The 21,907-nt window shown below is 45.0% G+C and overlaps 1 protein-coding gene across 1 annotated transcript; it reads right to left on the bottom strand.

Annotated features, from left to right (window-relative positions):
• Positions 1–451: 451 nt before the first annotated feature.
• LOC309551089 (perilipin-3-like) lies at positions 452–19,242 on the bottom strand. Its single transcript, XM_082251537.1, has 7 exons — positions 19,156–19,242; positions 15,379–15,574; positions 8,559–8,641; positions 4,857–5,154; positions 2,410–2,609; positions 2,193–2,318; positions 452–824 (listed from the first exon to the last, which is right to left on the bottom strand). The coding sequence occupies exons 1-7, from the start codon at positions 19,210–19,212 to the stop codon at positions 471–473; spliced, it is 1,314 nt and encodes a 437-aa protein (XP_082107663.1). The 5' UTR covers positions 19,213–19,242; the 3' UTR covers positions 452–470.
• Positions 19,243–21,907: the final 2,665 nt, after the last annotated feature.

Genomic DNA, 21,907 nt, shown 5'->3' on the forward strand with positions numbered 1-21,907 from the left:
GATTTCGTCCAATTGGGAAATAGTGAGACAGTCTGTGCCCCCTCCCCCCCGCTTGACTCTGGCATCACTTTGCATCTTTGATGCTTGAAACAGGGGAGGGAGTGCAAATTCTTCGCCTACCTCTTACCAAAATGCCACTTTCTTTTGGGTTCCTCTGGTTTGTTGATTTTTTTTTGCCCTGGGGGTAGGGCACAAAAAAAAAAAAAAAAAAAAAAAAAAAAAAAAGCCTTTCACCTCTTTTAATACAAATGAAACCCACTTTCCTTTAAATCTCACAAAGTGCACAAGAAACCAGCTGCAGATCATATGTTAGTGTATTTTGACAATCATACAAGGCAGTTTCAGAAGTTTACAAAGTGCTAGTTTAGGAAAAAAGTGCAGTTACATTGTGTTGAACACCTTTGTTTTAAGAATCATATCTCCCCCCTCCAACTCCCTTTACAAAAACAAAGAGCAGAGCATCCAGTCACTTATTCTTTGAGGTCTTCTGGAGTTTCTGGACGCTCAACAATCTGAGGGGCAAATGGTCCCGCCACCCAAGTCAAAGGGGTGTTTGCCATTACATAGCTGAAAAGCTCATTGACGTGTTCGTGAACCTGAGTGGCTTTAGCACGGCTCTGTGCCAGAATTCCAGCTGAAATATCACCAAGTGAGCGAACGGAGGCAAATGACGTGTGCAGTTCTTGTACGTTCTGTCGCAGGTGCTGCATGCGCTCCTGGATGTTGGCTTGAAGGCCTTGTGCCCCAGATATTAAGGTGAAGCATGTGGTCTGAAGCTGTTTAGTCATCATTTGGGTCATGCCGAGTACTCTGGAATCAAGGGCCTGTAGAAGACAAGTCTATTACTCACAAAGTAAAGTCTTATGACAGCAGAAATGCCCAGTGGGACAGAAAAGACAAGTTAGAAGGTGCACCAAATGGAAATTACAGTGCCAAAAAAAAAATGAAAATGCACTTGGCCAAAAACTGAAAGATGACATATAGCATTATATTTTAATTTTTAATAAAGGTCATGAAAAATATTCTATGTAGGTCTTCACACTGGTTCATTGTGCTTCAGTTGTGCGCTTCAGTTGTGTTAGCTTCGGTTTAAACTAGATGGTGCAAATTTACTGCGGATTCCCCACTGCATCAAAATCGCAACCCACTCATGCAAACCGATTGCAGAGTGTCAAGTTAATGACGCCCTGAAAAAACGGTTTGCAAGTTGAAGGGTGATTTGCAGAAAATCGCCAATTCTGGTGCAGACAACCCCCCAAAAACGCAATAGTCATTAAAGATTGTCTATATGCATGCACATACTTTTGATGTGCAATTAGTCTTGAATACACATTGTAATATTTATGGACACTTACTCCTATGCCTGGGAGGAATTTAAATGAACCATGTTTTACCCAAGTCCAACCACACATGCAGAGAGCCATAGGTACTGTGAATGGAAAACCTGGGAACACCACTCCAGGTACAATAAATGGATGCATGGTACTCCTAGATGGAAGCTGGGGATCATGGTTGTATTCTTCACACTTTAAAACTATGAAGAGGGCAATTGGCAGTCCTCCATTACAGGGACTTCTATAATATACATAGTCTGCAAGCTCAGTAAGGGACTTCTGCGAGAATGAAGGCTCAGTTAGGGACTGATGTGAATGTACAATATACAAGGCTCCCCAAATCACATACTAGGGCCAATTAACCTACCAGCAGACTTTATATCTGGAGTAAACCAACACAGGCAGAACATGCAAATTCCAGGCAGGTAGTGCCATGGTTGGGATTTGAACCAAATGACTGCTGCTGTCAGGTGGATCTTTTACCACAGTCATTGAGCTTATGTCCTCTATACCAAAAGCCATATTCTGAATTGGGGCAATCACTACTTGATACATACAAGTCCATTGTACTTCCTGTGATCAACTCCCAGCTGACTATGCCAATATCTGGCGAGTGCAGGCGTCAGTCCCTTGGGTCACCTATGCTCAGCCCTAGGTCATGTGGCCCCACAATTTTTAACTTGGTTGGTTTTCATATTAAAAGGAAAATTAAGTGGCGCTGGCTTTTTGGTTTTATGAAAAAAAAAATGTTTTATTTTATTTAATAGAGATGTATGATGTATATTAGTACTTGGAAGGAATCCCAAATTTACCACATTCATAAATCTTATACAGACCACATTTCTCATAATCCATTACCTGATCATCATATCCATTTTCATCAGCAGCAGAGGTTTCTGCTTTTGGCTGCTGTTTGCTCCAATCCACCCATAGTTGATGCAGCTTCTCTTTTCCTCCCTGAACACTCTGATTGAAAGACTCCACCTTGAAATAATGTGAGGGGGAACAAAAGCAGACAATGACTACTTTCAATTGTGCTGCAGAGTTCACATGTATTAATGTACATAATTCCTACCAGATCAAAAGTTTGACGCAGTTGTGACAGAACCTCTGCAGTGTTCATTTGGGCGCTCCTCACCTTGCCCAATGAGTGCTGGTATGCGCGGTGACGAATTCGTGAAGACAAGGAGCCCAGGCGCACATAGTAAGTCTGCTGATCTCTTTGCTGCTGCAATGGTGCAACCTCAAAACCCTCCACAGTGGATGCAAGCTTGGCTGTATTAAAAAAATAATTCAGACATAATGCATTAGTCCAAACATTTACATAACTCAGGTAACAAGCTCTCGCATCTCAAGTGTTCGCATTCAGCCAGGTAACAAGATCTGTGTACATAGTATCAAGTATAGTCTTTGGGATAAGAGCTCTTTACCAAATCTTGAGGCCAAAATTACAAATATTCACTCATGAACACTCAAGTGAACCTGTGCCCAGGACTATGCCCATTAAGTATTTACATAGTCTAAAACATCCTCAACCTTTATAGCAACAGAAATGTGAAGGTTAGGGGGCAAAATCCCTACACAATACACCACTGCAATATATGCAGATTTAAGATTCATTCCTTTAAAGAGAACCCCCTTCCACCTGCAAGCACTGACACATTGTATGCTTGCCTATATCCACACTGCTTCTCTGCAGCCAGTGTGCTCCCACACCACCATTTTGAAAAGGTTTTGTCCTCCTGTTCAGAGGTGCATGCTGAAGCTGATGGGAATTTTACAAAAAAAAAAAAAAGTCTGCTTTAATAACCCTGAGCACAGGATACTTCCCTCGCCCACTCTTCATAAAAGATTAAGGTTTTCTGTAGTTAAGCAAGGGAGAACTAGGCAGGGCAAACATTACTCGGGATTTTGGTGCAGCCACCTTGTTGGCTCATTACAGATGCTACGAGCATGATGGGTTTCTGGTTGGATCAACTGATAGCCATCAATACATGCATCATTTTGCATGATGCATGACAGTGCAGGGGCCTGGCCACTGGCTGCTCTGAATTATTGACTCTTTCGGGTGCGGCTGTGAGTGTCAAGTATGGACTGCTTTACCCTGCCTCCCATAAACTGTACCCGTTACTTGGCTAGCGTGGGTGAATGACAGACCTGGAATAAGTCTTTAGTCTAGTATGCTTTTTGCAACCTAGTATGCTTTTTGCAACCTAGACTAGGTGAGTTTATGACCCCCCATTTACTATATGTTCTAAAGCAGTGGTCCTCAACCCTGGCCTACAGGGCCCACTAACAGGCCAGGTTTGCAAGATAACTGAAATACATCTCAGGGGATATCATTTGCTGCTCAGTGATTGCAGTATTCTAGTCTGCATCTCCCCAAGGTAATACTTAAAACCTGGCCTGTTAGTGGGCCCTGTAGGCCAGGGTTGAGGACCACTGTTCTAAAGCATTGCCAAAAAAAAAAAAAAAAAGTACACATGGTCTTCCAAGAGATTGGCTCTACTTCTATGGATCAAACGAGTTTAGTTGGTTTTGCACTCCTGTGACCTATTAGCAGACAGAGCTGGTCCAGGCACTAAGAAGATCCAGACCATATGGTCAAGATCTGCCTAGAAGCCTGGACCAACAGCTCAGCCTCTTAGTGATCCACTAAGATCCTAAACCAGCCACCCCGGTCCCTTCCAGGGCTCAGCGCTCTAGTGAGTGCTGGAGGGGCAGAGAGTGGTGACTGGCAGTCTCTGCAGACTGAGGACAGCAGAGCGATCGGTGCTTGATCTCCCAGTTTTCAGTCTAGAGATGGGGCGTTAAACCCAAATGCAAACATTGCGGCATACCATTTTAGATGCGATGGCTGCATTGGCTTGGTGACTTTTCACCTGGTGATCTGGCCAGCAAGTCACAAAAAAAACCCCACACAAACTTCTACAGATGTATCCATTTACAGGGACCACTGCCAGGGGTTCTTACAATCAGATGTTAACACCCCCGCACCCAAAAGTAAACCATCTAATATGTATAAGCAGTTAAGAGCAAACAGGTGGAGTTTAGCTTTCAGTTTGTTAGCCTATTTAAACCTGCTCTAGTACATTTACACCCTCCAACTGACAAAGCTGCTGTCCAAGGGGCCCTTCATCCAGAGTGGGGACATGCCAGGTGGTGTTACTGGCCAAACCACCAGCTGAGAGGGAAAAACCCATAAGAAAAAACGAATGCAGACACCATCTCTAAATGATTGTTGAGCAGCAACATCTTTGGTTTTGGGTTCAATAAACTGCAAACAGATTGAACGCGTGCAAGGTGGAAGTAGTTACATCTCCCAGAGAACTTACATTTCTGTCAGTGCTAAAAAGGTACAAAGCTCTGATACAGGCAATTCACTATCACTTAAAGGGCTTGACCGTTTTGACTGGACAGGAAAGGAGAAGCAGCACATGACCATTGCAACACAACCTCTTAGTTTGTGGCGTTTTACTAAATACAACCCAACTATTCCATATGGCTGCTTTAGCTACTTACACAGTTCTTCATCTGTCATGGGAAGGTAATGATCAACCCATTCCTCAGTTTTCCCCAAAACAGTGTCCACACCGCTGGTCACAAACTGTCCCACATGAGACTCCATAACTGTGGGAACTGCAGATCGAGTGGCATTGATGCTGCCCTGAATGGCTCCTGTTGCCAGGCCCATGACACCGGACACAGCACCAGACACCACACCAGTTACAGTATCCCGAGCACCTGTCACAGTGCCTGTAACTACAATAACCACTGCATCACGAGCTCCTGTCACCAGAGACTTGGCATCAGATACCACCTGTGGGGTGGGAGAAAAAAGGTTTACTCAAAAGGTCAAAGTACTCAGGTGTCTTGTTTTGTTCATCCCACTGTAGGTTCCCCCTTGGCTATGGTAGAACCAACACTTTGTATTCTTATACAACTGCATATTTCCCTGCCTTGGCTATGTTAGGAACAAGTCATATTTTGTTTGGCCCACTGTAGGCTGTGGCTTGACAAGTGAGACTGACAAGTAAACAGTGTTAATTTCGTCGACTAACACAATTCAGATGACTAAAATACGACTAAAACTAAAATGGCATTTTAGTCAAAAGACTATAACTAAAACTAAATCGAAATTTGCTGCCATAAATTAACACTGGTGCATGCTCAAAGCATAAATAAACATATTAGATTTTTCACTCCAGGACCAGCAGTAGTATATAATGAGTTTGGAAATTGTAGAGAAATGCTTAAATAATGCATTACAAATTACAATTGAACTACACCCATTTGATTATAGATGACTAAAATGAGTTTTAGTCGACTAAAATGTAGGGCGTTTTAGTCGACTAAAATATACTGGAGTTTTAGTCGGCTAAATACGACTAAAACTAAAACACTTGCAGAAGACTAAAATAGGACTAAAACTAAAATGCCATTTTAGTCCTAAGACTAAGACTAAAACTAAATTGAAATTTGCTGCCAAAATTAACACTGCAAGTAAAACCAACTTTGCAATCAGCCCCCCCACTCATTTCAGTGAAGTAGAACATGCCCTCTCTTGCAGAAGACTTACTAGTCAGCTCAGGGTTCAGAAATCAGAAAATTAAAGTCTAAGGTTTATCATGCATCAAAGATTTCATACACATCACTGCTGCAAGAAATGCAGTAGTGAGACTGTCAAGAAGCACTTATGGAACCACACATAGCAATCTACTCATACCCACCTTTGGGAAGCTGCAGCGCAAGAGAGTGTGATGGGAGTCAGTGTTAACATGAAGTGACATTTTTTGACTGTTTCATTATGAAATGAGTTATGAAATGTAAGGAGTGCCATAAACAAAAAAAAAAAAGCCGAGTATGATCTCCCTCCGCATATGTTTTTTCGATACTCACAGTTGCGTCACACATTACATGCACAATTCCCTGTTTTACAAGATATCCCTCTGCTTGAGGTGCTGTTGGGCGACACGCAACGCATGAGGGTCTTATCTCATCCTTACACATTGAATTGCGTGGTGTTGAGGATGATCGCCAGGTGACCCGGATACAGGTCCCCTGGATGAGATGGATTGGGACGATATCTTGATGGGCCCTAGGTTGGCTTCGCCCAAACTTTCAGAGCGTGTGACTAAGCTGTACATCTTGCATAGAGCTCATCTTACTCCGCTTAGAATATCGAAATATAGGCGGTCATATAACTCCTGCCCTTGTTGCCCCCTGCAACCGGGTACATTTATACATCTCATTTCGTCTTGCCTGGATATTCAGGCTTACTGGACACAGGTTATTAAGTTTTTGCACGATCATATGGGCTCCCCCTTACAGTTGGATGTTTTACCCTGTGTGTTAGGTTTGTTCCCTGACTGACATTGATACATTTACCATTTTTCTTCAGGAATCTATTTTTAGCGCTCGTAAACTTGTAGCCAGACAGTGGATGCGTGAATCAGTCCCTACTCTTCAGGACTGGATCACGGAAATAAATTCTGCTCTTCGTTATAAACTATTGATTTATAAACACAGGGGGTGTCAAGAAATTTGATAAAATTTGGAGTCGGTGGTTAGAGTGTATCGTACATTTAATGTATACATTTTTTGTGATTTAATTTTTTCTGAAGTCTTTAGGGGGGGCGGTGGGGCCGGGGTATGGATGATTGATTATTGCTCATAGTGACAGGATGTAATCTATACATTACCAGGGCAGGGTGCTGCTGAGTGAGATATTTATATTGTATCATTGTACGGTGAAGGTATATCTCGTTTCACTTTAAGTGTTTCACAAGTGTGTAACTCTCGTGTTAATGAGTTTTTGTATTGTATTTTTGCAGCACAAATAAACTTTTCCATTAAAAAAAAAAAAAAAAAAAAAAAAAACTTATTGGATATTTTAAGCAAATGGGTATAACAGGGTTATTATAGTACACTTCCACTAGTCCAAGACCTAAAGAGAAGATGGGGCTCCCTAATGAAACATTCAGCTGCATTAATAAAGTTCCTAAAATTAAGAACATATTTTAGTGTTAGGGTGACTAAGACAGTCCAACACTAACCTACCTAACCCTGCAAATACATGTTATACATACCTTTTTGAAGCCAATCCAGTCAGATCTCAAGCAGTGGAAGCTCTGCAGAGCAGGGGCGCAACTACAGGGGTTGCAATTGCAACCGGGCCCCATGCTCCAGGGGGCCTGTGCAACTCCCCTGTACACCTGGATAGGAGGGTTGGTGGGGGCAGCATGTCTTCCTTTTTCCTCCTGTAGTTCACTTTTGTTCTGCTGTCTCTGGGCCCAGCAATGAGAGTAAAGGGCCCCAGGATCAGTGGGAAGATCCCCAGGCTTGAAGGGAAGGGCCCCAGCCAGGGGTCCATTCATGGTATCTTGCACCGGGGCCCTGAAGGTTCTAGTTACCCCCTCTGCTGCAGAGGACACATCAGACAACAGCGATGTTAACCATAAACTTACTATGGGGCTTCTGTTGTCGGCTATGTCCTCTGCACCCAGCTCCACAACGAAGCCGCCACTGACATCTCAGTGTGGGATCGGGTTGAATTGGCAAAAAAGTTATGTATACCAATTTCTTCTTCACAGGGTTAGATAGTGTTAAGATTGTGGATGTCTGTAGATGCAGGGATTTTAGTGTTAGGTGGACTTTTTCTGCAAGTTTACACTTGCCAAGCTTAAAGCCCGACTATAATTTACAAACAGGATCCCTTCTAAAATTGTACCCAATATGTCAAATTTGCTCAAACTATGCAACCCCCCCCCCCCCCCAACACTACCTTTACATACACCCACCTTATAACCAACACCTGTAGCTGCCTACACTGCTCTGTTGGTTTCTGGAATTGCTACACAAATGCAGAAAAAGTACCATAGGCAATCTCCCTCTCAAGCTGCCCTATCTGCATCCATTGACAGACAGGGCAGCTCTGCCCCACTCTCGTCCAATTTTGACGGACAGCAGCAAGAGCCAATGACTCCCACTGCTTTCAGACCAGTAACGAAGGACAAAGCCAAGAGCACTCACACTGCTGGATCGAGATCTGCCCAGGCAAGTATAATTGGAGGCCTGGGAGTTCTGATAAACCAAAAGGTTTACCTTTATGCAGAGGATGCATTAAGTATTAGATCCATTTTGATTAGACTGGCAGATGCAAGTCAGGGGACCACCAATGAAATGTTTGCAAGCATTTCAAACCACTATGTAGTAGGCACTTACCTTATCAGCTGGTTGCTGGAGAATGGGCAGAGAGGATTCCAGCTTATCCAGACCTTTGCAAGCCAGGTCATTAGCAGCTGCAACTGAAAAAGGTTAATATATCAATCCATGCAGAACTGACGACCTGCTTTCTTTGAGCACTAGAAGACTAAAAATCGACCCTACATAAGTCACAACACTTAAATATGGGGTTCTAGAGACTTAGAGTAGCAGCAATGCCAGACCTGACAAAAGGAGCAGAACCCCTGACTTACACAAGTGGCAGTTTTCATTGGCAGATTGTGGTAGCAGAGGTTCATCTTACTAGATGCAGATTAGGCAGCCCCCCCCCCCCCCCCCAATATTTTGGATATAGCAAGGAAAGGTTATAACCCCTCTATTTTTGCCATGTGTCTCACTACAAGGCTTTTTTCACTTCCAGTTCCATAACCAAAGAGGAAGTGAGGGAAGATTCCTGAAAGAAAAGCCCTTGGGGACACCTAGGTCACCAGAACTTGTGTCCCCATTGGGTAATTTACCCTCTTACTTCTCTGGGGACAACCCAAAATGTGGAATTTGAGAATAGTAAACAGAACAAATTGATGGTGAATCTCCTTAATGGGGGCAGACCACAATAAAAACTAGTTTTGTATGAGGTGGAGAGGGATTGAAACCTCAATATTGTGCATTTAGTTATACTAAAGGTCCTCTGCTCTCAGTACTCCTTCAGCCAGGACTGCTGTGAGATGGGTTTGCTATAAAAGGCTATGTTTAATCCTACAATTTTAGGCTGGCCATACATTCTTCAATTTTCCTTTAGATTTACCAAAACTATACAATATGGAGGCAACACTTAAAGACTAAATTTTGTAGGCAATCAGGCAGGCCCTTTACTACAAACCCGACATTGAGGACCTGTCCTGCTTATTTCTATTACAAGGGAGGTTTACATTTCTTGTAATAGGAAGGAATAAAAGTGTACACTTTAAAGGGGAGTGTAAAAATAACCGAGTGAGAACCCCTGCACTACAACGGAGATGAGACAATACAGAGATAGCAGACAGCAAGGGAAAGCTGCAGCTCCTAGTTCAGCCTTGTCAAAAAAACACTGAATAGCTCTAGAAATACAATGGTGAAGCTGCGATCATTCAATACATATAACAGTAGGTCAATAAATGGTATATAATACACAGGTGTCACAATTAGACCACGCCCACGGCGACTAGCTAACCGAGACACGATGAATCGTGTCTGGGGAAGATAAGGGGATAACGGAAATAAAGAAAATTCCTACTAAGTAATAAGGTTGGCTGCAATACTTTCACAGCCTGCACTGCCTTCGGTCACCACTAGAGGGAGACTCCACTCCAATCCAGCTGGCTGACCACACACAGGCAGATACAAATCTTACATACAATCTGGTGCACTCTATAATGGTGGGGGAGCAGTCTAGCAATTACCACACACACTACTAGGATTCCTCCAGCTATCCTACAAGCTGGAACCCCTGTGTTAATCACTCTTCCCACTGTCCCCACACCCGATAGCCTGCCAGCCTGCCACCACCCAACAGTTTATCCGCAGACTGGTTTGCTGGGACACCACACACACACACACAGATCTCCGTCTGGTGTACAATCTGCATGCAATCTGACAACACACAGTGCAATTGCATACAGATTGGCATGTAGCGTATATCAAGCGATTTAGGCACTAAAATGCAAACTATCTCTCTGGAGGTATGAGTCCTAGCTAAGTACACAGAAGTCCCTTAATTTTATAATTTAATATCCTGAAAGTGGGCAGTGCATAAAATATATACAAAACAAAAGCAGTTAAAAAAAAAAAAAAAAAACAACTTTACCTAAGGTTATCTCTTTGGCAGAAGCATACCGGAAATCGTGCGGAACTCCCCAGTTCAGAACTGGCTTCAAGGAAGAACCATGTGCAAATCTCAGATTCCCAATTTATTGGAATATTGATGCGGGCTGGACTTTAGCCCTTAACGAATCAGCCACAAGGGGTTGCCCCCATCTCAGCCCACAGGATGTTCTGTGTTCTGACTGACCATAGTTCAATTGGCCCAGAATGGCGCTGACTGCTGGGCCAGGGATAGGAGTTCTGACACCAGCGCATCGGTCTGGTCGCGACAGTACCAAACACTGCTTGCCTGCCGCAATCAGGCGCCATACAATGGTTTTGTGCAATTCTCCAGGACCCCACCCATAACACAGACACAGATTTATATGTACTCGTAGCCTCATACGTGAGCCACAAGAAGGAATTATTTTCATCCCTCTACCACTAATATTTTAACTTTTATTAGAGATAAAATACATTCCTTTGATCTATGGTATCACTCCATGCTTGTAGACTGTTTGGAGCCTATGGCCACCTCCTGCTGATTTCCACAGCCAAAATGACTAGCATTCTCCTTTGAAGCTTCCCGGAAGGTGAAAATTTTTGTTCAATTGCATGGGGGACCTTAATTGGCAACGAGGTGTCAACTCTATGCCAGAGACCAGCTGTGTCCTTTCAAATGCTACTAACAGGACATGTGTGATAATACATTAACCCAAAATGACATTACATCTACAATTCACTATGTATTTCTACAGATTACTCAATTCATATTTCGCTAACGCAAAGCTATTCCATATCTGACATTTATGTTACAACAGGTATAGGAGGTTTATGGTGATACACAAAGTAATTAAAAGTGATTTCAGTGCTGTGAACAGGGTCTCTGGATAAGGTGCTTAAGTGGTGCTTTTGCAACTAGAACGTGACTGCAGTGCAAACTGTCGGCTATATATAAATCCTTAATAAATAAAAAAATCATACAATAATAATTAGGCGACACTAATGGGTGAAGTAAAACTAAGCGTGATCTAACCAAATCATCATAAAACAAGATAGTACAGGTGCTGTAGATAAGAGTAAGGTGCTTGGTAGTGCTACTACAAAAAAAAAAAAAAAAAAAAAAAAAAAAACACTGTAGTACGATACCGGTGATTCAAGTGACAAAGGTGGATTCAAGATAGTGATAAATACAATAGGAAGAGACCTTACTCCGATTGAATCTACAGCACCTGTACCATCTTGTTTTATGATAAAAATTGGTTATAGATCACTTGTTTTACTTCACCCATTAGGGTCACCCAATTGTAGGCTTGGCACTGCAGTCACCTTATAATTTTTGCAAAAGCACCACATATACAGAGACCCTGTTTACAGCACTGAAGTCACTTTTAATTACTTTGTGTATATCTCCATAATCCTACTATACCTGACACACACACACACACAATTTATTGACCTACTGCTATATGTATTGGATGAGTGCAGCTTCGCTATTGTATGGTTATTGTTTTAAAAAAAAAAAAAAAAAAAACAGGAAGATTTAAAGCGCTCCGCCGAGCTTGTGAGCAGAAGCATATGCAAGTTGTGTTCAAACCACACATGAGGCATTGTGCAATTGTTAGAGCGAGATCAAACATTTTAGCCCTAGACAACCAACTCTAACTGGTAACCTGTAGAAATTGTTAAAGCGTTGCCTATGAAGTTTAAGTACCAATGTTTGTTGCCATTCCAAGAGTGCACAATATTGAAGCGCCAGTTTTGAAGCATGACATGTTAGTTATCAATTTGCTTGGCACAACATTCTTTCACAGAGAGAAAAAAAAAAAAAAAAAAAAAGTTTCACGCCCATGGGGCTGTCCCCATAGGCATAACCCCACACCCTCTGCTCCAGCAAACCAGTTAATTGTAAAGTAGTGAGATACAAAAACCCTCCCCATATCAGAGCGGTGGGTGCTGCGTCTTGCCAATGGACTTGAGAAAAGGATTTTATGGTAATTACAAAAATCCAGTTCATCCTCCATTGACAGACACAGCTCTCATACTTATCCCATTGGGATGTCCCAAAGCAGTGTAGGCATGGAGGGGTGGGAAGGGAAGAACCAGATAATGTATTAACTCCAAAGGCTAAACTGGGTAACATGAAGCTCAGAGCAACAGGAGCTCACCCAGGAGAAAAAAAAAAAAAAAAAAAAAAAAAAATTTTTATTATATATATATATATATATATATATATATATATATATATATATATATATATATATATATATATATATATATATATATATATATATATATATATATATATATATATATATATATATATATATATATATATATATATATATATATATATATATATATATATATATATATATATATATATATACACACATACACACACAGCCCTAAAGAAAAATAACGATTCTTTTACGAAACCTCAGCCTGCTAAACCTTGCGGCCAAAAGGAAGCATCTAAAGATGCCAACAAATCAACCTTGTAGAATTTTGTAAAGTGTGCACAGACGACCAAGTCGCTGCTTTACAAACTTGCACTACCGAGGCCTGAACCACATCCGGAGAGTGCAAGGCAATTTCCTTAGGATGCTTAGGCCTAGGACATAAGGCAGGCAACAATGTCTTCATTGAGATAAAAGCTGACACCACCTTAGGGAGAAAAGACGGATTAGGTCGGAGTACCACTTTATCTCTGTACCACCAAATAAGGCAGACAGGACAGCGCCGCCAACGCAGACACTCTTGCAAGCAAAAGTAACAAACACCAGAAAGGCAACCTTCTGCAAGAAAGCAGAGAAATCTCCCAAGTATTCTAAAAGGGAGGCTTTTGAAGAACAGAAAAGGCAACGGGGATCTCCTCGGAGAAGCCAGATGACGAACCCCCTGAACAAAGGTGCGAATCAAGCCATTAGTAGCAGACAGATGTTGGAAGTGACTAGCCAAGGCCGACACTTGGCCCTTGATAGTGCCCAAAGCCAAATCGCTGCTCAATCCCTAGCTATAGCAAAGAAGCGAGGGTGCAGCTGCAGCGATTCACACCATGAAATGTACAATTTCCATGTAAGATGAAAGATCTTCCTGGCCTTCAAAAAAGTGTAGGAAAGGCCTCTATCCCTCAACAGCGATGCTGTTAAGCCAGCGACTGTAAAGCAGGATGGAAGATCGGTCTCTGAGACAGCAAGTCTGCATACCAAGACCGCTGGGGCCTGTCTGGTGCCACTGGAACGACCGGAATGCCTTCAGCCACTGTGCGAAGAAACTTCAGCAGGAGTATGAGCGAAGGGAAGGCATAGATAAGCCGATACTGGCTCCAAAGGAGCCACCAAAGCATCTGGAGTCAGCCAGAGGATCCCGAGGCCTGGCCACAAACCACTGAACTTTCCCGTTTAGGCGAGACGCAACAGATCCACCTCTGGAGTCCCCCACTGGACACAGGAAATTAAAATTCCGGATGAAAGGACCATTCCCCTTGATCCAACACCTGACTAAAGTAATCTGCCTGCCATCTCTCCACACCCAGAATGTGGACTGCGAAAAGAACCAGAACATAAACTTCCGCCCAAACCAGAATCTCAGCCACCTCTGTGGCCGCCAGGACACTTAGTGCCCCCTTGATTGATGTAAGCCATGGCATTGTCAATTGTATCTGAACCAGAGACGTGTAGCTAAATCGTCCAGTGAACAGGCAAGGCTTGATCGCTCAGCTCCAGAATATTGATTGGCAAGGAGACTGTCGACCAAGTCCCCTGGGCTCAGAGCTTCCCCAGCACCCCACCCCAGCCTGACACCTGGTGACCGTCCAGAACACTGGCAGGAAGGACTTGCCCCTGACACAAAGCTGGCGACTGGATCCACCAGGCTAGAGCAGACCTTGTAAGATGACTCAAATGATCTTCTGGATCAAATATTGTAGCTCTGCATTGAAATCCCTTACACTCAAGGACTTCTCTTGTGCTAATAGCTAGGATTGTTTTGGGAAGGAGGGCAATTTGATGGAATAGCAAAAACTATCCTATTTTCAAGATTTCTAACCAAATGCCTCTCCTGAAACATTTGTCCCCTTTTGCTGATTCTTACCCTTGCTAGTGTTTGGGGGATCATTAACAACCAAAAAAGGCTTGGCACAGCAGAGCCTGTAAAACCCTTTTCTGAGGGGGGTAGAACTGGCCCTCAGCTTTCCAGGGGGAGTTACAGGGACACAGAATCCAGGTCTGTTCGGACAACTCCAAGGTAGTCGTTTGTGTCAACTGACAAGGGGGAAAGAGGAGCAGTCCCCTGTGGGTGTTGGCAGAGAGGATCCTTCAGTGGGCCCAAGCCTAGGTTCTCTCCCTTTCAGCTGTTCACCTCTAAGAGTTGAACCAGTTGGCAGACTTCCTCAGCAGAACCGTAAGGGAGGGTGCCTGGACTCTAAATCAGTAGGTTTTCACTTGGATTACCCAAAAATGGGAATATAAATCATCACTCTTTGCCTCTCAGCAAAACAGTCGCCTCCATTCTTTTCCCTGAGCAGATGGGACGGAGCTCTTGTGGTAGACTCCCTCACACAAACAACGCTTTCTCCCATAAAAGAAAACCCTGCAATGATATATATCCAGGGTTACCTACAATAAAGGTTGTAGTACAGTTTGTTCGATGACCAGAAAAAAAATAAAAAAAAAAAGAAGTGCAGTCTGCCTGCACTGGATCACGTTACAAAAACCACCATGTTGATCCAGTTGCAGTACAGAGCCAAAAAAGGTGCATATACCTAAGAGCAAAGCAGTGTGATTTGAACCTATTCAGAATAAATGGGATCAAATTACACCACACTGATTACATGCGAGCTGCACAGAAATGCAATTCACATGAAGGTTACAGCAAGAACTGGGGTTTAATATTTAGACATTTTTCAATTCAGTTTTTTATGCTGGCTGTAAGTGTCCAGTAATGTTTACTTTGTATAACCAATGCAAATATCACTTACTTTGTGGCTCCAGCCTGCTTACAATGGGCTTTGATCCAGTGACTGCAGCCCCAGTTAAGGTCTTTGCTCCCATCTCAGCGACGTCGCACACGCTGCGGATGTAGGGATGACTGTCCTTGGTAGAGGTGTATACTCCACTGACCATACTGTAGGCTGAGCTCACTAGGGGTATATTGGCAACACGTTCCACCAAATTCTAGAGAGAAAAAAGTGACTACATGATCTATCCAAATCCAGCAACAAAACCCAAAGTCAAATCAGGTAAGTCTTAACAAAAAAAAAAAAAAAAAAAAGTGCTCAAGTAGGTGGTAACCCTTGAGTAAAATTTAAAGTTAAATACGCAGATTTACAGACACAAGCGAACTGTAGAAAACATTTTTGCAAACATAGTTCACACCAATGTTGCAGCATGGGAAAATTCTGCAGCTATCCCTTGCCAGCTCCAAGCCCAAGAACTGAGCAATTGCATGACTGCTGATCATTGAGTTCTCAGTCTGCTTGGAGAACAGCAGTGACTGTACTCACCCTGCCCCTCCAGTAATTACAGAGTGCCAGGAAGGGGAGCAGCTAGCTGCATGCTGAAAGGCAGAGCCAGCTGCTGATCAGGCATCTGGGTGGATCTGAACATGGTCAGGTTCCTTCCAGAGCCTAGAGTGGCTCCAACATAAGCTTGCTCTTTCAGGACCCAGAATCAGCTTAAGTGCATTCCTGTGATCCAGAAGGAGACATTTGACCACCCTTAAAATCAAATCCAGGCCTTCCACCTCCTGAGCTGCCAATGAGATTACAGAGAGTCATGGAGACTCTTTGACAAATAGACAAACTATTTGATAGTCATGGAGATAACGCTACAAATCATATTAAAAAAAGGGAACAAAATTGAGTTAATGGAGCCATCTGCATTTTTGTGATAGGTTCCACTAAAGGCAACCTCTGCCTAGGAATTCCTTCATTATGCTCACTTGCATTTAGGCATAACATGAAGGGCAGCCAATCAGCATGGGGCCAAGAAGCTAGTGGAGATCACTGAAGTAGCAGTGCAAATACAGTGAATCCAGACTCTAGATGGATCCCACAGGTATAGAGCATGCATAGATACACTGGTACAAGCTGGACTAATGTAAAAATATCCACACATGGAATACTTAGAGCGATTCTAAAGCCCAAACATTTACCTGAATGCATTTTGTGCATTAATGTAAAAGATTTAAGCATTTTGGCCTCTCGCCCCCTCTTATACTTACCTGAGCCCTCATTCAAACCTAGAGCTGTGCACGTCTGCAGCTCTTCTCCCCTCACTTCTGGGTCTCACTGGCTTAGCTGGGGCACCAGGACCATTGGCCAGGCCTGCCTACAATTATCAGATATCAGAGTTACTATTACCCCACCAGCCCTATAAAGTCAAACATGAAGGCCAAACCCGAGAGGATATGGTGAACCAAAGCAGCAGCTTGGACAAGCAGTGATGTCATCCCAACATAGAAGTTCAGTTGAATGTGACCAGCTACTAGCTATACCATGACCTGTATAAATGGGAACCTTCACACAATAGGAGGTGGAACACAAGGTGGAGGGGGAATAAATTACAGACAAGTCTCAGATTGTGACAGAGAAAACAGGGAAATAGTGCCCCATCAGTGGGAGGAATAGTACCTTAAATCATGGGGGGGGGGGGGGGGGGGGAATAGTGCCCAATCAGTGGGAGGAATAGTACCTTAAATCATGGGGGGGGGGGGGGGAATAGTGCCCAATCAGTGGGAGGAATAGTACCTTAAATCATGGGGGGGGGGGGGGGAATAGTGCCCAATCAGTGGGAGGAATAGTACCTTAAATCATGTGTGGGGGGGGGGGGGAATAGTGCCCCATCAGTGGGTGGAATAGTACCTTAAATCATGTGGAGGGGGGGGATAGTGCCCCATCAGTGGGTGGAATAGTACCTTAAATCATGGGGGGGGGGGGGAAATAGTGCCCCATCAGTGGGTGGAATAGTACCTTAAATCATGAGGGGGGGGGTAATAGTGCCCCATCAGTGGGAGGAATAGTACCTTAAATCATGAAGGGGGGTAATAGTGCCCCATCAGTGGGAGAAATAGTACCTTAAATCATGGGGGGGGGGGAATAGTGCCCCATCAGTTGGATGATTAGTACCCTAAATCATGGGGGGGGGGGGGATAGTGGCCCATCAGTGGGAGAAATAGTACCTTAAATCATGGAGGGGGGGGGGATAGTGCCCCATCAGTGGGAGAAATAGTACCTTAAATCATGGGAGGGGGGAATAGTGCCCCATCAGTTGGATGAATAGTACCCTAAATCAGGGGGGGGGGGGAATAGTGCCCCATCAGTGGGAGGAATAGTACCTTAAATCATGGAGGGGGGGGGGGGATAGTGGCCCATCAGTGGGAGAAATAGTACCTTAAATCATGGAGGGGGGGGGGGGGATAGTGCCCCATCAGTGGGAGAAATAGTACCTTAAATCATGGGAGGGGGGAATAGTGCCCCATCAGTTGGATGAATAGTACCCTAAATCAGGGGGGGGGGGGAATAGTGGCCCATCAGTGGGAGAAAAAGTACCTTAAATCATGGAGGGGGGGGGGAAATAGTGCCCCATCAGTGGGAGGAATAGTACCTTAAAACATGGGGGGGGGGGGAGGAGGAATAGTGCCCCATCATTGGGAGGAATAGTACCTTAAATGATGGAGGAGGGGGGTAGTACCCCATCAGTGGGAGGAATAGTACCTTAAATCATGGAGGGGGGGGGGTAGTACCCCATCAGTGGGAGGAATAGTACCTTAAATCATGGAGGGGGGGGGGGTAGTACCCCATCAGTGGGAGGAATAGTACCTTAAATCATGGAGGGGGGGGGGGGTAGTACCCCATCAGTGGGAGGAATAGTACCTTAAATCACGGGGGACCCACAAAGGCAGCATACATGCATATAAAGTGCCACAGTTGGAGGCCACTGCTCTAATATACAATAATGCAGTGGCGGCAGGTGCTCCATGGCCCAGGGGAGGGAGCAGCAGATGGACCACACCATACGACCGCCCCCCCCCCCCTTGTGGCCGGCTCACTCACCCTGGACATGAGGGCAGTCGGCAGCTTCCCCATCGGTCTCCTGTGTCTCCTCTCTCCTCGGCCAATGGCATGGCTTCTTTCGGCTAATTGGGAAACGAGTCTCAGGACCCACTTCCTGATTGGCCAGGAGGAGAATTCATGTGAAAATAAAAAATATTCATTCGCTATTGTCACACAACTGGGTGGGCTCAGGGCGCACTGCTCTGCTCCCGGAGCCCACCCTATTTTTTGAAGCCTAGTGGAGCCTCTGGCTCTAATCACGTGCTTCAAAAAGCAAAAAAAAAAACCCGACCATAGGAATCCATCCATGCATCCAGCACCCTGCATGGAGATTAGGGGGGGCCAGACGCAGGGATGGGGGGGGGGGGGGGGGGGAGGCAGCACCCCCAATGGACAGGTCACCCTGCAATAGAGGTGAATGGTTGCAATGTTACATACATTCATAGTTCCTGGGAACAGATCCTATTACTGTAATATAGAAATATCAGCTCCTGTGTAACATTGTAACAGTCATGTGTATTGAGGATCTGTCTATGGATGAACACATACATGATTCTTATCCCCAGGGGACAGATCCTGGAATACACAATACAGATGATTGGTTACAATGTTACACAGGATCGCTCCTGGAATGATAGAATACACAGCAGACAGTGGTGTCCGGGGGATACAATGTAACAGAGGGTTCCCCGGGCTCCTCACCTGTTGCTCGGGGCTCTGCTCGGTCAGATCGGAGGTGTCGGTACCGTTGGAAGCCATGTCGGAGTCTCCGGTGCAGAGTGATGACAGATATCCCGGTCGGTAGAGAGATCACACTACAAAGACAAGACAGCCAAAGGACATCAGCGCCACCTAAAAAGAAACTTCTCGCCCGCTAACAGCAGGTGTGATGACATCCCGCTGAGACTCCGCCCCCACCCTGAAAACTCACCAGCTCCTCCTTGCGATTCCTCTACCACCTCCCACACTCGCCTTATAAGAGTGGTGTGACGTCAGCGCTTGATTGGGTTCCTGCGAGTGAGGGGCGGGTCCTAGGAGAGAAGGGCGGGGAGTGTCCTGGCGGCTGTGATTGGGGTGGTCACGTGTCCCCTGTTGTACAAAGTGGGGCTGTCAGTGAGAAGTGAGAGAAAGTAATATTATATTATATGTAGCTGTATTCTCCTGTCTTCCTTTACCATAATCAGCCTCTGAAAGTTCGCTGTGTGGAGTCTCCGCCTATACAATGGTTGCTTTGACTTGCAGGAGCCACCCTCATAGTTGCCAACTGTCCCAATTTTCCCGGGACATTCACAGAATTCAGACCCATATCCCGGGAAGAATCGCGGAAAATTGGCTTTGTCCCTGGGCTGCCGCAGCTTCCATCAGTAACAACATGGCCGCGGGCCAACTTTCCAACTGCGCATGCGCTGCTCGGGCGGAGGGGGGCCATGCACAATGACATCATGCTGCCCAGGGGTCAAGTCATGGGAAAAAAGTGTGGGAACTCACCCAAGATCCCACCTCAAAAATAAAAAAAAGTGTGTATATATACCGTGTATATATACCGCCACTTTAGCGACTTGGTAACCAGTCATAAGCCATAATGAGTGGAGCGGGTAGATGACAGGTCAGCATATGCAGAGCAGACACAGAGACAGCCCACTCTACTCTTTGGGTCCTCCGATCCAATCTGCCCAGACAGGAGGGGACGGATCCTCTTCTGTTTTTTTAAGTGGATCCGATTGGAGATATGTCCGTTTACACCTACCACTCTATAGAGGTGAATGGAGGGTCTGATTGGGTCCACCTGAAACACAAACAGGCGGACCAGATCAGACCGATCGTGTGAAAGGGGCCTAAGGCTGCTTTCACATGGATGCACTGCGGTTTACCTGCACCTCAACTGACCTCAGTCTACACTTCTTCCTCAGGATTCCTAGAGGTATCTCTGGCTGATGTTGTCCCTCAGGCTGGTATGGCTGGTGGCTGCTGCTGGCTGTCTTCCAGGGCTGGTACTGCTGGATGATACTGCTGGTGGGTACAGCTGGCTGCTACTGCTGGCGGGTATTGCTGGTGTGTACTGCTGGCAGGTACTACTGGCTGGTACTACTAGTGGGTACTGCTGCCCTGAATAAGGGGGGCATGCCCTCCGAGACACTGGTGAATGGAACTACTGGGCTGTGAGCAGAGGAGTCCAGGGACTGACCTGACATGGCAGGACTGAAGATGATTATCACCCCATCTTCTCTGTACACCTCCTTATCTCTCTGTGCTATCAGCTGTGTCCTTAGTCTCTGACCGTCTCTTGTCCACAATCTCCAACCCCATCTCCTGTATCATGTCCAAACACTCTCTAACCATCTCATATGTCATGTCCAAACACTTTCTGACCATCTCCTGTATCATGTCCGCATACTCTCTGACCATCTCCTGATCATGTCCGCACACTCTCTGACCATCTCCTGTATCATGTCCGCACACTCTCTGACCATCTCCTGTATCATGTCCGCACACTCTCTGACCATCTCCTGTATCATGTCCGCACACTCTCTGATCATCTCCTGTATCATGTCCGCACACTCTCTGACCATCTCCTGTATCATGTCCGCACACTCTCTGACTATCTCCTGTATCATGTCCGCACACTCTCTGACCATCTCCTTTATCATGTCCGCACACTCTCTGACCATCTCCTGTATCATGTCCGCACACTCTCTGACCATCTCCTGTATCATGTCCCCACACTCTCTGACCATCTCCTGTATCATGTCCGCACACTCTCTGACCATCTCCTGTATCATGTCCGCACACTCTCTGACCATCTCCTGTATCATGTCCGCACACTCTCTGACTATCTCCTGTATCATGTCCGCACACTCTCTGACCATCTCCTGTATCATGTCCGCACATTCTCTAACCATCTCCACACACTCTCTGACCCTCTCCTGTATGATGTCCGCACACTCTCTAACCATCTCCTTTATCATGTCCGCACACTCTCTGACCATCTCCTTTATCATGTCCGCACACTCTCTGACCATCTCCTGTATGATGTCCGCACACTCTCTGACCATCTCCTTTATCATGTTCGAACACTCTCTGACCATCTCCTGTATCATGTCTGCACACTCTCTGACCATCTCCTGTATCATGTTCGCACACTTTCTGACCATTTCCTGTATCTTGTCCTCACACTCTCTGTTCATCTCCTGTAGCATGTCTGCACACTCTACACTGTTTCCACAGACAATCCTCCTCCGGCATTATGATGGGCCATGCAAAAATTTGACCAAACAGACCATTATGAGGAATCTGAAGACAAAGCTGTGGCAGAGATTCCACCACCGCACATCAGTGCAGGACCTGCAGTGCTCTTGAAGTGACATCAAAAGGCAAAGCCCACGAGCGCTGAAGAAGGCCATGGAGAGAATCTCGGATAAGTACTAATGGACGAACATCGGCCAGGGTGGTTAGC

The sequence above is a fragment of the Pelophylax lessonae genome, assembly GCF_965119305.1.
Source record: "Pelophylax lessonae genome assembly, chromosome: 3".
Taxonomy (NCBI): Eukaryota; Metazoa; Chordata; class Amphibia; order Anura; family Ranidae; genus Pelophylax; species Pelophylax lessonae.

Excerpts from the sequence above, each read along its gene's own strand:
- LOC309551089 (XM_082251537.1), bottom strand. The coding sequence starts at position 19,212 with ATGGCTTCCAACGGTACCGACACCTCCGATCTGACCGAGCAGAGCCCC. Across the intron at positions 8,642-15,378 it reads AAGCAGGCTGGAGCCACAAA|TTGCAGCTGCTAATGACCTG; the intron begins GTAAGTGATATT and ends AACCTTTTTCAG. Across the intron at positions 825-2,192 it reads AAAATGGATATGATGATCAG|GCCCTTGATTCCAGAGTACT; the intron begins GTAATGGATTAT and ends TGTCTTCTACAG.